The 12,977-nt window shown below is 51.7% G+C and overlaps 1 protein-coding gene across 4 annotated transcripts in view; it reads right to left on the reverse strand.

The window, feature by feature from the left end:
• MYH10 (myosin heavy chain 10) overlaps positions 1–7,738 on the reverse strand; it is a 92,797-nt gene extending 85,059 nt beyond the window's left edge. For 2 of the 4 annotated variants that reach the window (XM_052688306.1, XM_052688305.1), the window contains exons 1-2: positions 7,266–7,386; positions 5,429–5,806 (exon numbers count right to left, since the gene is read on the reverse strand). In XM_052688306.1, the coding sequence (XP_052544266.1) occupies positions 5,429–5,773 (345 nt within the window). In that variant the 5' untranslated portion in view covers positions 5,774–5,806; positions 7,266–7,386. Of the gene's footprint in view, positions 1–5,428; positions 5,807–7,265; positions 7,388–7,648 lie in introns of those variants that run through there. The other 2 variants (XM_052688304.1, XM_052688302.1) reach the window with 2 other exon arrangements.
• Between the last annotated feature and the right edge of the window lie 5,239 nt (positions 7,739–12,977).

The raw sequence follows: 12,977 nt of genomic DNA on the forward strand, positions 1-12,977 counted from the left end.
TGAGAGTTGAACCTGAACCCTTCCTCCATGTGCCCCAGCATCCCTCTGCTCTTCCACAGGAACAGCAGAACCAGGCGAAGCCAAAACCAACAGAATTTCTCAGACAGCTGCTCCAATCCTTGTGACCAAACGAGGTCAGGAAGCAGTTACTGCCAAGACTTATGGAATATCAGCAAGCCACATAAACTGCAGGCAACGACCCCTCCTTTCAGGAGAGCAAGGAACAGAGCAGAACACACAGGGCAACGGATTTTGAATATGGTTTTTATAAACCCTACAAGATACTGATGGTCAGCCTTAGTGACAGATCAACACCAGCCACAGTTTAAACAGGCAGCTCCTTCATTCCATCCTGGTAGGCACAGGAACGGCAACCTTTGCACAAGGCAGATACTTCAGGGCCTGCAGTGTCTCCCCTCAGTTATTCAAACACCAGGACTTCCACAGAGCCCTCGAGCAGACACACACAGCTTTCTAGGAACTTCTCAGCTATTTGTCCACATGCATCAGTCAAATACAGCCCTGCAACTCAGATGTGACACTCAGCTCTCTTCTCTCCTGGAAAAGCAGACAGGTGTGTCAAACTCACGCAGGATCCACACCATTCAAGTTCATTTACTTAGAATCTTCTTGCTTTAACAAAATATGTGTTAGTGAGTTGGGCATGAAGCTCTCTTTTTCCCTTCTATTTTCCACCAAGGAACTACGAGAAAAAGCAGAGCTTCATATTGCTGGGAAGTTCCATCCAGTCCTACCTCAGCAGCACAGCCATCAGCTTGCTCTTCCCAATTCCTGCCCAAGCTGCAGTACTGCAGACATCTTACCTTCCACCCAGCAGAACGGAGGTATTTACACTCCTGATCTCTGCAGTCAGTTGCATTTCTATTTACTAAAACACTTCAGAGCGACTTAAATATTCAAGATATTACAAGAACCGAATCCAGACTGCTGCCTACCAAAGCACTGAAACACCTCAAGTGACCAGGAACAGTCCTGAGCTCTGTTCTGCACAGTCCTTGAAGTGGTGTAGCATGCCACGAAATTCAATTCAGAGCTCAAGAAAAAGATCTTGCTCTGAAATGGAAGGACTCTCAGCAGTGTGATGATTAGTCACCTGCTGAAGCTCCCTTTTTTCAAAGTGCAGACAGAAGAAAATGGTAAAAAAAGAAAAAAAAAACACAACCACATATATGCCAAGAGTTCTCTTCTTCACATCAGCCATGAGTCAAATTGGATAGTAAGTTCTGCAGAAACCTCATTTTGAAAACAGCTGACATGACTATGTATAACCTATATATAATCTTTCTGAATTGTGATCTTTAATGCTTTGTTGAGAATGAAGCACACAAATGAAGATGGAGAAAATGCTTACTCCTACACCAGAAACTCCTCTGGAGCATTATTTGCAGCTCCCCATCAAAGCAGCTCTGTATTTTCCCCTCCATATTATCACGTGCAGCATCTCTTCCCCCTGCATTTTGCTTCCAGACTAAATTCTGCCTTCTTGGTGATCTCCCCTGGCAGCCCCATCGCTCCCCACCAGGACATCCATTTCAAATACCTCCTGTGTCCAGGGGACGCAACGGAAGGTGACAGCTACAGCTCTGACAGCCAAAGCCACAGCTTTTCAGCCCCTGCTCTGAAGCAGCAAACTGACACCACAGCTGTCTGAGTCACGAGTGGCACAGCTCCCGGCCCCCCAGCTCACAGCACAGCGGGTCAGTAGGCAAAGAGTGAATTCCTACGTTCAAACACCATGCTGGATGGTGGGGAGGCCAGAAGCTGGCTCAGAGGGAACCCAGAACCCCATGAAGTAACGAGGCAAACAGCCTGCAGTTGGCCACAAAGGTCTGCAGAACTCTGCAGCGTGCAGAGCTGACAGGCCCTTACAAGTGATTCTTCCCAATGGATGCCTCTATTTTGCCATTTGATTTGATCCCCCTCAGCCTGCCCTCTGAAATCACGTCTACCTGATGTGACTTAAACAGAAATGCTGATCTACAGCTGGTAGCCAGAACTCTTTGCAAGACCTGCATGTAGAACACTACTGCAAACATCAAGATGTCCCCTCACTCAAGCTAAAAACCCAAAGCTCATGCCCAAAGGCAAACTCCTCCCTTACAGCAGCATCCCCAGAAGGCACTGAGAAAGCAGTTCATCAGGCACAAGGACACGAAGAACTGGCACACAACCAGTCTGAGCAAAGTCCTATTGATCCAAACCTTCCCAACAACCTCTCAGCTCTTGTGGATCCCCCTGGCTACGCTCACAACCAACCGCCTCCAGTTCTTGATCTACAGCAAGGAAAGAGGCTACTAATTACAGACTGAGGCTAGGGTTAAGGCTGGCCATTCCAGAGCAGAGCATGCAGTCTAGAGTATCAGAGATCCACATGACATATCCCTACCAGAAGGAATGTGGATATACCTAGGGAAGCATAAGGTTTGGATTTTCACCATAAAAATCAGCATGAGCACAGATCATCTGTGGAACTCGAGGCTGCGTGGGATCATGCTTAACTGTCAGTGGGTCAAGGAGAAAAGTCCATGTACAAGAAGCCATAACGACAGGTTTGCCCCATTTTTGGTATGAATATAGTATGCTTCAGAATAAACTGCAAAAATAATACATTTTCTCCAGGAAAGATATCTTAATATTCTTCAGCTACATTGAAAATAAGCCTTATGGCAAGAAGCAGAACAGGTGATGTTCAAGATGGAGGAGGAAATGAAATCATTTTGTCTCCTCCACATGGCTGGGCTCACCAGAGTTCACACTCCAACCACTCTTCCCAGCAGATCCCATGCAAACCCTGCTACTTTTTGTCTTCTGTGTCATCATGAAGAGAGCAGCAATAAAGACAGGACCAAGAACAGACAACACACTCTCACACACCACCAGCCTCCAGTTCTCCACTCATGCTCACCACCCGCACAGTGATACAGCACTCAAGATCACGCCACTGGACAGATACCAGAGATGCTACAGGTTGCAGAACTGCCCACCATCCCTCCTTAAACACTGCATGGAACTCTTCTCAATGAGACGAGCAGCAGCGCTCAGCTCGTGCAACTCGGCACCTGCTGGATGTAGTCACCTCTCCCTGCTCCTCCACTAGTTTCATTCTGCAGAGGTAAATGATAGATTACTAGACTTGTCAGTCAGACTTAACAGCTTGTTTCCTTTCCAGGGACTGAAAGGACTCTACTCCAGTGGACAGTCTCACCTACTTCCTAGAAAGGCAACTCTGTATGCTACTGGCTAGCAATTAATAGAAAGCACATCAGATTCATCGTTGCTATCTCAGCTGTTCAAGGTCAGCACTAAAATGAACATCAGCTTGGTTGTTATCAAAGCACCTGGGAATCCAGACATGCCTCAATCCAATTCCTGCCAAGGTCAGTTTCCTATAATTCACTTCATCAGCTCTTAACTCTGGCTTTTCATGCCAAATGCACATCAGCAGGTTACCAGGCAATAGCAACGGCTCCTGGGTGTGCAGTCAGCAGCAGCAGCAATGCAAGTGCAAGGCTGAGGAAACGGGGATCCTTGAGAGAGAGCAGAACTGCACTAAAAATCCCACCAGCTCAAGCTGCTGTTGAAATTCTTGTGGCCTATTCTCTGCCAATGTTCAGCCTCCAACTGTGGCTCCCCCCCTCCACAAAGTGAGCAGAGTTTCAACTTCAAATAAGCAATTACTCCGGGTGCACAGACACACACTATTCTTGGTAAAAGCAGCATCCTCCAGCAATGTTGCTGTGGCTCAGACCTCCAGTTAAGGCCAACAAATCCATTAGCTTCTTGATCCCAACCAACTTCCAGCTCGGGGGCGGGGAGGTCACCACTAACACACGGATGCAGTAATCCTCCTATGTGACAGCAGTCCCTCAGTGCCAAGGAACCAAGTTGCAGAGCCTGCGCCTCCACAGCTAGAGCATGAAAACAGAAAGCACCATTTGGGGAAGCAGGAGAGGCTCAGAAATAGGTGAGCTACCTGTAAGCTACCACAAACTCCTGTGTATGACAAGAGCAAGACAGGGCTTTTTGGTTTGTCATTCATCCAAAGTAACACAGCAGCACATTTGCCTGTATGAAGAGTGAGAGGTTCTCAGCGCCAGCCTCCAGAAAGATCTGTGGTTACATCTGATGTATGGAGCCCTTAAATATCCAAGCAAGCACCAGTGTAAGGTCTACACCTTTCAGCTCTCATTATAAAGGAATACTGGTAGAGAGGAGGTAATGACATCCATAACTAGTACTATGACTGATACACACATAGAATATTTGACTTATCAACTTGTTTACTTTTAATTCTCAATCCAGTCCTTACTAATTATCCATTTAGTTTACTTTTAAGCTTAGAGGAAGCATTCCAGAAGCATGTTTTGCTGAGCTCAGTCTCTTGGTGGAAGGCCTTGGAATGGCAGAAAGCAAAAACCCACACAGAAGTGAACACAGAAGTACGAGGAGATCTATTAAATCCAAGCATTACCAAGGGTCCTCTGAGGCCTAGGCAGACAGGAGAAACGAGCCAACTAACTAGCAGAACTACATAAAAATGGATTTAAGCTTTAGAACAAGCATTTATTAAAGTGAGCCAAGTGTTTAAGCAGATGTTCCAGTCACTTGAGACAGAAGGGCTGCTCGTCGAGCCCAAGTATCACCACAAGCTACGAGCCGCTGTGCAGTCAGCCCAAGAGACAAGGAGCTGCTCTGAGCTGCGTGCCACAGACAGCACTCAGTGCTGCTCAACGGAGAAACGCCCCAGTGCCTTTGTGACTCCTGACTCGAAAGAAAGATGGCAATAAACCACATCTTTCAATTAGTGCTTCGAAACCGCTGAAAAAAGAAAGCTTTGTCTTATTGATTTTAAGCACTTGAACACATTCTTTCCTGGCCCACTGAGTTGACATTAGACATTCTGCATTCCTAGCACTTCCCAGCTTTTAATTCACCTCTTATTACCATTTTTAATAGACAGCAAGTTAAAACAAGATACTTGTTTATTCATACGAGCAATTAAAGAGCAGTTATTCAGCAAAGTTAGGTTTTGTAATCTCTCAGTTCAAACAAGCCATTTGATACCATTCACTGTATCAGTTAAGCATGTCTGAGGCAAGTGCTCTAATGAGCCACATGAGCTAAGCACCCAGAGCTGCCATTTAGCATTCTATTTTTGAAAGATGCTTGCAGAATTATTTCCATAGGAGAAATTTTTATTATTTGTTTTATGACAACAGAGCTCCTAACCTGCATGCAGCATGGAAAAAGACACAGGGCTAATCTAAATGCAAAGGACACAAAGCATTTACGTTATCAAAACCAAAGCCAAGACCCACTTCCTCCATTTCAAATAAGCAAAGGAATGGCAATCAGATAAACTTCAGCTGAACGAGCAACCGTAATGAACCCAGTAATTAGTACTTACATAGATGAGCCCAGAGTAATACCGGTCCTTTAAATTATGCAGTACAGAGGCTTCATTTAAACAGGTTAATTCTGCCATGTCTTCCACCTTTGAGAACTTGGGGGGATTCATCTTCTGAATGTCATCTTTATTGACTAACGCTTTCTTTCCATTCTCTGCCAGTTCAACCAACACTTCGTCCCCCTTTTCCTCCTTGATGCTGGCTGCCTCAAAGCCATGGCGCTCTGAAGGAATCCACACCAACTTCTTGGCAGTCCAATCAGCCTGGGTGGCAGGGTTGTAGATGACAGCCCTGTCCACAAAGAGGTATCTCTCGGGATCTTCCTGCCCAGATCTCTGTGCCATTGTGGGAAGGGAAGGTGTCCTCTATCAGTTACCCTGTGCATTGCAAAGGAGAGAAGCAAGAAGCACGTTACACGTTGCACTCTTACCCACGAACGGAGCCGTGACACCAATTAAATGGTCTGCCACCAACGTCTGCATCTTCCCACAGGTGATGGCATAGTGTGAAGGCTTTCCATAGCTTGAAACTGCCATACAACTGGGAGCCCCTCTCAATAATTAAATCACTATCCAGAAGTCAGTGATCTTTCACATATCATCCCAGACCCACTACAGAAAAAGCAGCACAAACCAAGTCCAGTTGTACACCAGAGAGAGAGACACTGCAGCAATGGCAGGAACCATAAGAACAACATGCACCTATATTTATTTGGTGGTTAAAAAAAAGGAGAGGTGATTCTAACGTAAGCTTACCAGGAAGCACAACTTCTACTGAATAGCAAACATGATATATAAATAACATTCAACACACAGCTAACTACAGTAAAGAGCAGAATGAGCGACACCAGGCCATTTACTTTAACAAAGAGTTGACTTTCAACTACAAACAAGAACTTCAGAAGCTCCAACAAGCCTTCAAGCTCATCGTCATCCTAAAGCTCCAAGACTTTGCACTTTCACAGCCCGCTTCTGTTGCCAACTGTGAACAAATGACGTGACCACATTAAGAATAAGGAATGCCTGCCTCTCGAGTTTACCTCGAGGCACAAGGCAGCGAGTTCAGTACTGATGTTGGATTTTCCAGCAGCTTCACAGATGAAGGTGAATGAAAAACTGCTGATGGGAGCTTCTGCATGCCCGTTTTATCTAAGTGCATCTATTTAGGAGGGAGGGCACGGCACCCTCACTCAGCAACACTGCTACATCCAGGGCTCGTGGGCTCTGCAGTCCTATCTGCAGCTGCCCAAAGAGCATCAAGGTCAAGGCAGACACCTCGCACAGATCTGCCTGACCGTTCCCTCTCTCGCTACAGATGCTGAATACTACCGGAGCACACCGCGAGCCGTGAAAGCAGGGAAGGTTTTGCAAACCGCATTCGTCACCGCAGCACGGCACGGCAGCTCCGCAACGCGCCCAAGGCGCACGAAGCACAACGCTTGTGGTCCGCGCAAGGCGAGGAGGATCGTGAGGTCGGCTAAGCTCAACGCAAGGCACGGAACCCGCGGTGCGGGAGCAGAGCGCTCACTACAGACCGTCTAATTCAAACCTAGAGGCGATGACTCAACATTTAAAGCATTCCAGACAAGAGAAGGGAAAACGCCGACAGGACCCGGTGCGGAATAACCGCAGCTTTCAGCCAGGAAAAAGCAGCGAGCAGCCAGAGGAGGACGGGAGCCGACGGGAGCCGCAGCGCCGGGCCTCGGGAACGCGCGGGGCCGAAAGAAGCGCAGCGCAGCGCCCACCGCCCCGCAGCGCCGCTCCCATCCCCGCGGCGCACAACAAAGGCCGCCCCGCTTCGCCCCGCGCCGCGAACGACGGCATTTACATGGAATACCCAAATGAGAGCGGTTCCCACGCAGGGATCCGGCGCTGCCGACGGCAGGAGAGAAAAAAAGATAAAATAAAACCAAAAAACCCGAAGGAACCGAGAGAAGCGCTCCGGCCTCGAACAAAAGGGCGCGGGGCCGGGCCGCTCCGGGACCCCTCCGCAGCACAAAGGGCGGCGTTGCCCGGCCCGGCCCCGCGCGGCGGCGGAGCGGCAGAAAATGGCCACCTCCCCTCGGCGCGGCGCGGGCGGCCCGCGCGGCACAAGGGGTCTTTGTGTGCCGGACCCGCGCCTCGGCGCCGCCCCCGCCGCCCCGAACCCGGCCGCCGGCCCCCCTTCCCTCGGCCGCCTCCCGGGAGCGGGAGATGCCCCGGCCGGGCCCTCAGCCCCACCTGTGCAGCGCCGCTCACCGCCGCGCCCCGCAGCTCGCGCCGCCCGCCGGCTCTCAGCACCGCGCCGCTCCGCCCCCCGCCCGCCGCGCGCCTTTAGCGCCACACCGAGCCCTCCGCCCCCCTCTCGCCGCCGCCGCGAGCCCCGCCCCTGCCGCGGCCGTACGCCGCGCTCCCATTGGTTCCCTCGCGTGTCCGTCCGCCGCCGCTCTCTCGCCCATTGGTCCGCCGCGCGGCCGCTCCTCGGCCACGGCCATAGCAACCTCCGCACGCTACCCTCCAAACCTCGCCTCTTCGCTCCGCCCCGCCCCGCGGCTCTCATTGGCCGCTCGGCTCCAAACTCTCCTCTCACTGGGCGCTCACCACGCCCGTCGCGGCGGGCCTCGCCCCGCGCTGCAGCACGCCCGGCGGGGGGCGCGGCGCGCTCACGGCGCTGCAGCGGGCGGTGCGCGCGGTGCCGCAGCGCGGGGCGGGCGCGCGCCTCCCCCTCAGGAGGGCCCGGGCCCGGCGGGCGGCGACCCCGCGGAGAGCAGCGCTGGAGGTGCGGGGATCCCTCCTGTCTCGCAGAGAAATGAGGGCGTTGACCCGCTGCGGCAGCCCAGGGCTCTCCCGGCAGAGCCTGGTGCTCCCGAAGCGGCACAGCGCTGTGGCTCCGTGCCGGGTTTGGGTCACAGCTCTGTGGGCTCCCATCCCTTCCTCGCTCGGCTCCCACAGAGCGGCGGTGATGGGTGGAAGCACGCAGCGCACACGCGTCCTGCTGCTGCGCTCACAGAACTTCCATTTTTAGGCATGTGGCGTCTTTTAAAAGGAAAAAAAATAGAAGCATCGTGGAGAAAACTCTGCCCTATGGCATGCTGCGTGATGACTTGTCTTTCAGAAAGTGATTTCTGTGGAAAACCTTTGGGGATCCCACAGATGTGTCACAGTGCGTGTCAGGGACGTAGCACGGAGTTCTTGTTGTTATCACACCATTATTGATATGCAGACCGGTGTTTGGAGGCACCCCCCACACCCACCGCGTGTCTTTAACACACAGAGACGCTGTTGTCTTCTCCACAAGTCTGGAAAGGGCAGGTAGAAAGCATTTTCCATCTCACAACCCCAGAATGGTTTGAGTTGGGAGGGACCTCGCAGCCTCCGTGGGCTGTTTGCCCCCCAGCTCAGGGCCCAGCCGCAGCTCTGAGCAGCTTGGGTTGGAAGGGACCTCAAGGACCACGAATCTCCAACCCCTTGCCACAAGGGGTTCCACTTTTAATGCCAGACCGTGCAGGTGGGAGAGCAAACTTCTGCAAGGAGAAACCTGGTGGCCAACATGCAGCAGCTGTGTGTTGGGTGTCACATCCCTCCCAGCTTCCACCAGGAAGCCAACAGCCCTCATCCTGTGCCCTCTGATGGCTGCTCCCTGCAGGGCCCTGTGTCCCCTTCCTTGCCCTGCTTTCTGGCTGCGGCAGCGTTTGGGCGCATCTCCAGGACTTGCAGCCTGGCTCCAGGCTCCCTCAGGGACCCCCAGCCCTGCTAAGCAGGACGGCTCAGCACCTTTCTGGGTCAAACTGTCCTTGGTAACTTCAAGTACTGAACAATACCGAGCCAAAGTTAAACATTTAAATGCAGGATTTGTGTATGTGCAGACGTGATCCGTGCTTGGCGGCGACAAGGGACGTGGGAATAAAATCCATGTGAATTTGGTTTCTAATTTGAATCCTGGCTTGCTGTAACTCCGGGCAGATGCAGTTTCTTTCCGTCCCTTCAGTCTCCACGCAATAAGGAGGTTTCGTTCTCACCTCGGCCATCTCAGTGGTGAGATCACATCGTGCTTGATGTGTTTTGACACCTTCAGAAAGAAGGCGTGAGGAAAAGGCAGAAATGCTGGCGTAAAATCTGGCAGCTTTGTTACATAGGTTCAAAACCCAGACAAGTGCGTTTGTAGGAATAAAATAAAAGTTATTCTGCAATAGAACGACTTTGTAGTAAACATGTACACGGCAGGAGCTTGAAAGGAATTGAAAATTCAAGCCTCGTGCTTCGTGCTTGAGATTCAAAGCCTTCCAGGATGTAACAAATTACAGTAAGATGAGGTTACACTTATTTCTCCAGGCGTGCTGTCCTCTAGGGCCATGCTGTTTTTTTAATCGCATATGTCAATAGGAAACGTTTCGAAACAGGAGGTGTTCTCTCAGCATGGATCAGCACCAAATATGAGCTTCATTGTCTCACCCACCATATATTTTAGGCCTGGAGAGTTTAAAAACTTAGCTAAATCAGGAATGGAAAGTCTGCTTCTTACTCACAAAGGGGATTGCACAATGGTTTGTCGGACAGGCTGCTGCGAACCTGATGTCAGATCAGCAAAAATAGCCACCTCTGCAGCAACCGAGGCGAGGCCCAAGCAGCAGAGTGAAGGACGGCTGCTGTGTCCCAGCGAGCCTCCAACAAGCACGAGGCCATGTGTGACGGCTTGTGCAACACATGGGATGTTCTGCACAACTGGCGCCTTCAGAGCAGAACAGGTGACGTGAAGGATGTGGGATGAGATTGGCTCGTATCAACCTGTTGCAATCCTGCTGGGAGCGAGACCCGGGTGGGGACCTGTGCTTACCTGCTCCTCGCTTCCTCTCTTCCTTCCCCTTTCTTCCATCCGTCCCTTTGGCAAGGAGCAGAGGTTGGGAAGGTAGAACAGGATTTTCACCACCTCGCCTTCCACCCTCCGCACTGGGTTTGGCATGCATTTCTCTTCCCTCGAGGAAAAGGAGGGCTTGTTCACAAACCTGTTAAAAAACCCGAAACCTGAGCCTCCCTTTCCCCAGGAAGCAGGAACGTGTCCTCCAGATCTTTCCTCCTCAGCACAGCTCACCATGTCTGAGATTGGCCCCGGAGCACCGCGCCGCAGGGCAGGGAGCTGCTGGCCACTGCTGGCTGGCTGGGAGCAGGCAGCTCCCCAACAAGATCCTCCTCCTGCTCGTATTGCAGCAGTGCTTCCCATTTGCTGCGCTGTTTTTAAGAGGAAAGGATTCAGCCATTAGTGAAAAGGCAGAATGAAACATTTCTGAGGCATCATAGGATCATAGGGTACTTCAAGATGGAACGGACCTCAGAAGACCACCAGCCAAGCTGTGGTGTTGCAGTCTTCAAAAACACTGAACAAAACAGTGGCATTTTCCCGTGTATGCACCTGTACAGGGCACGCTGCCTGGTGGGGCTCTGCCTCACCCAGAACCAGCCTCCGCCCAGCACAACTGTGATTTATGTGCCTGGATGCCAGCAGGATGAGCTCGTCACATCTTCCTCGCCCGACGTGAAAGATTTCCCTCTTTCAAATGTAGGGTTCATTGGCAGTGTGCTCCTCATGCACCATCTCCGTGAGCACGGCTGATTTGTTCCTACGTGCACAGCAGCCACCTTGGCTGTCCCAGCAGTAGATCCTATTTAATGCTTGGTGGTCCTCTCCCTGTCCTGCTCGCCCCTCTCCCCACGCTGCCACAGCGTTTTTTGATCTGAAGTGAATGTCCCATTCATAGCTGGGCAAACCCAGCGATTGTTCTGAGATGTGTCACATTCAAAAGTTCTCATATCCAATGCCCTCCTATGCCCTCGGCATCCAAAGCCTTGGCTGTGTCCATGAGCGGAGAAGCAAAGCTGGGACACCAGTACAGGGCTCATGGTGAGAGAGTGAGATGTTGAGAGCTGCAGGGACACTTGGCCAGGCTGTTTTCAGCTTCAGGGCACCGCTGGACACAGTCAGTGGCAGAGCAGGACAGGACCTGCACTGGGAACTGAACTCATCACTGTACATCCCAGCTCCAGAAGGAAAAGCATTCCCAAATCTCACCTTGTGCTCAGACACCAGCTCTTCCAACTCTCCCAACTCTATAAAACCCAAAGCAAGCCACAGCTTTGCAGCACCATCCATCACCCATTGCATGCGGCAAGTAATGGCGTGCAGGTTTGCCGCGGTGATCTCGGCGTGCCGGGGAGTTTCCCAGCTTCAGCCAGAGCCTCCTGCCCGGCTCCATACAGCCTTTAATTGGAGCTGATTTACGGCATTTTTATTGCTGCCGACAGCCAGCAGTTGGCACAGCAGGCGGCTTCAATATTACTTTTGCATTTGTTGTTGAATCACCAGTTGGAAAGTGATCACGGGGCTTTTTATAGCCGTGCTGCTGCCTGCTCACGTGAGCATCCTGGCACGCTGACCTTTCTCTGGTCTTCACATAAATAATCCTGGCCCTTGGGCCAGCGTCCAGGTGTCCACGAGGAGACCCAAATTCTGGCTGGGAGGTGCTCGAAGTCCTCGGTGCTTCCAGGCTCAGTACTGACTCTGCCATCCCACAGGGCTGGAGCTGTGCTTGGGAACAACCCAGCTGGGATGGTGGCTCCAGGTATCCCCAGTTTAGGCACATCCCAGTGCCACCAGCATGGAACAGTGCAGATCAGGGCCAGAGGAGCACATCCCGGCCGCCCGCATCTCCCGTGTTCAGTGGGATCCCATTCCTGTGAGTGATGCCTCTTTTGCTGCGTAGTCTTTTCTGTTTGTGCTGATGCATCACTTCTTGGTCCTTCGGGCATGAAGGATATCTGTCATCATCCAGTTCACCATTGTGCAAGGGATGAGATAAAAGGGGAAAAGGAGGTCTCTTTCCATTATCACAGTGTTTTATCATACCACACTCACAGATCTGGTCTGTACAACACAGCTGGTCTTTATAATCCTCCTCTGCTCCTGTTTTATCTTTGGCTTCAGAGCAGGACAGCTGGGGCTCTCCAACACCAGCATCCTGCTGCTGGCTGAGGCCAGCTGAGAAGCCCTCCCCTGAAGCTCACTGATGAGTGCAGTGCATTCAGGTTGCTCCTGAGGATGCTCCTGCCAGGTGCAATCCTCCATCACACCCCTATCGCAGCAAATCTCAGCCCACGTGTGCCAGTTGGGTACGCTGTGCAGGGAGCCCTGACAGCCGGGCTCACCCTGGGATGTAGCCCCCAGCCATGATCTAATTCAATTTAATTCAATCCCATTTAATGACTGACTGAACCCTACCCGTTTAATTAGCAAGCCAATACTCAGCTATCAGTGGTCATCGACCTGGGAAAGATTTGGCTCCTGTGCCAAACCCTGGGCTGGAGAGAGGGGATGGGAAAATCAATCTCTGCTTTGAGTTCCCTGGGGGCAAGGATGAGCAGACGTGGGAGCAGTCAACCCCCCGGCACAACAGCAGGTTGTGAGCCCTGAAAATAGAGCACGGGGAGTCAAACAGAGGGAAGGGCTGGAAGGGCTTGGGTACCACCAAATGGCTCCCACAGGGACTGAAATGCCAGTCCTGAGGAAACATGGAATGGC

The sequence above is a fragment of the Tympanuchus pallidicinctus genome, unplaced genomic scaffold (assembly GCF_026119805.1).
Source record: "Tympanuchus pallidicinctus isolate F22 unplaced genomic scaffold, pur_lepc_1.0 scaffold23, whole genome shotgun sequence".
Classification (NCBI taxonomy): domain Eukaryota; kingdom Metazoa; phylum Chordata; class Aves; order Galliformes; family Phasianidae; genus Tympanuchus; species Tympanuchus pallidicinctus.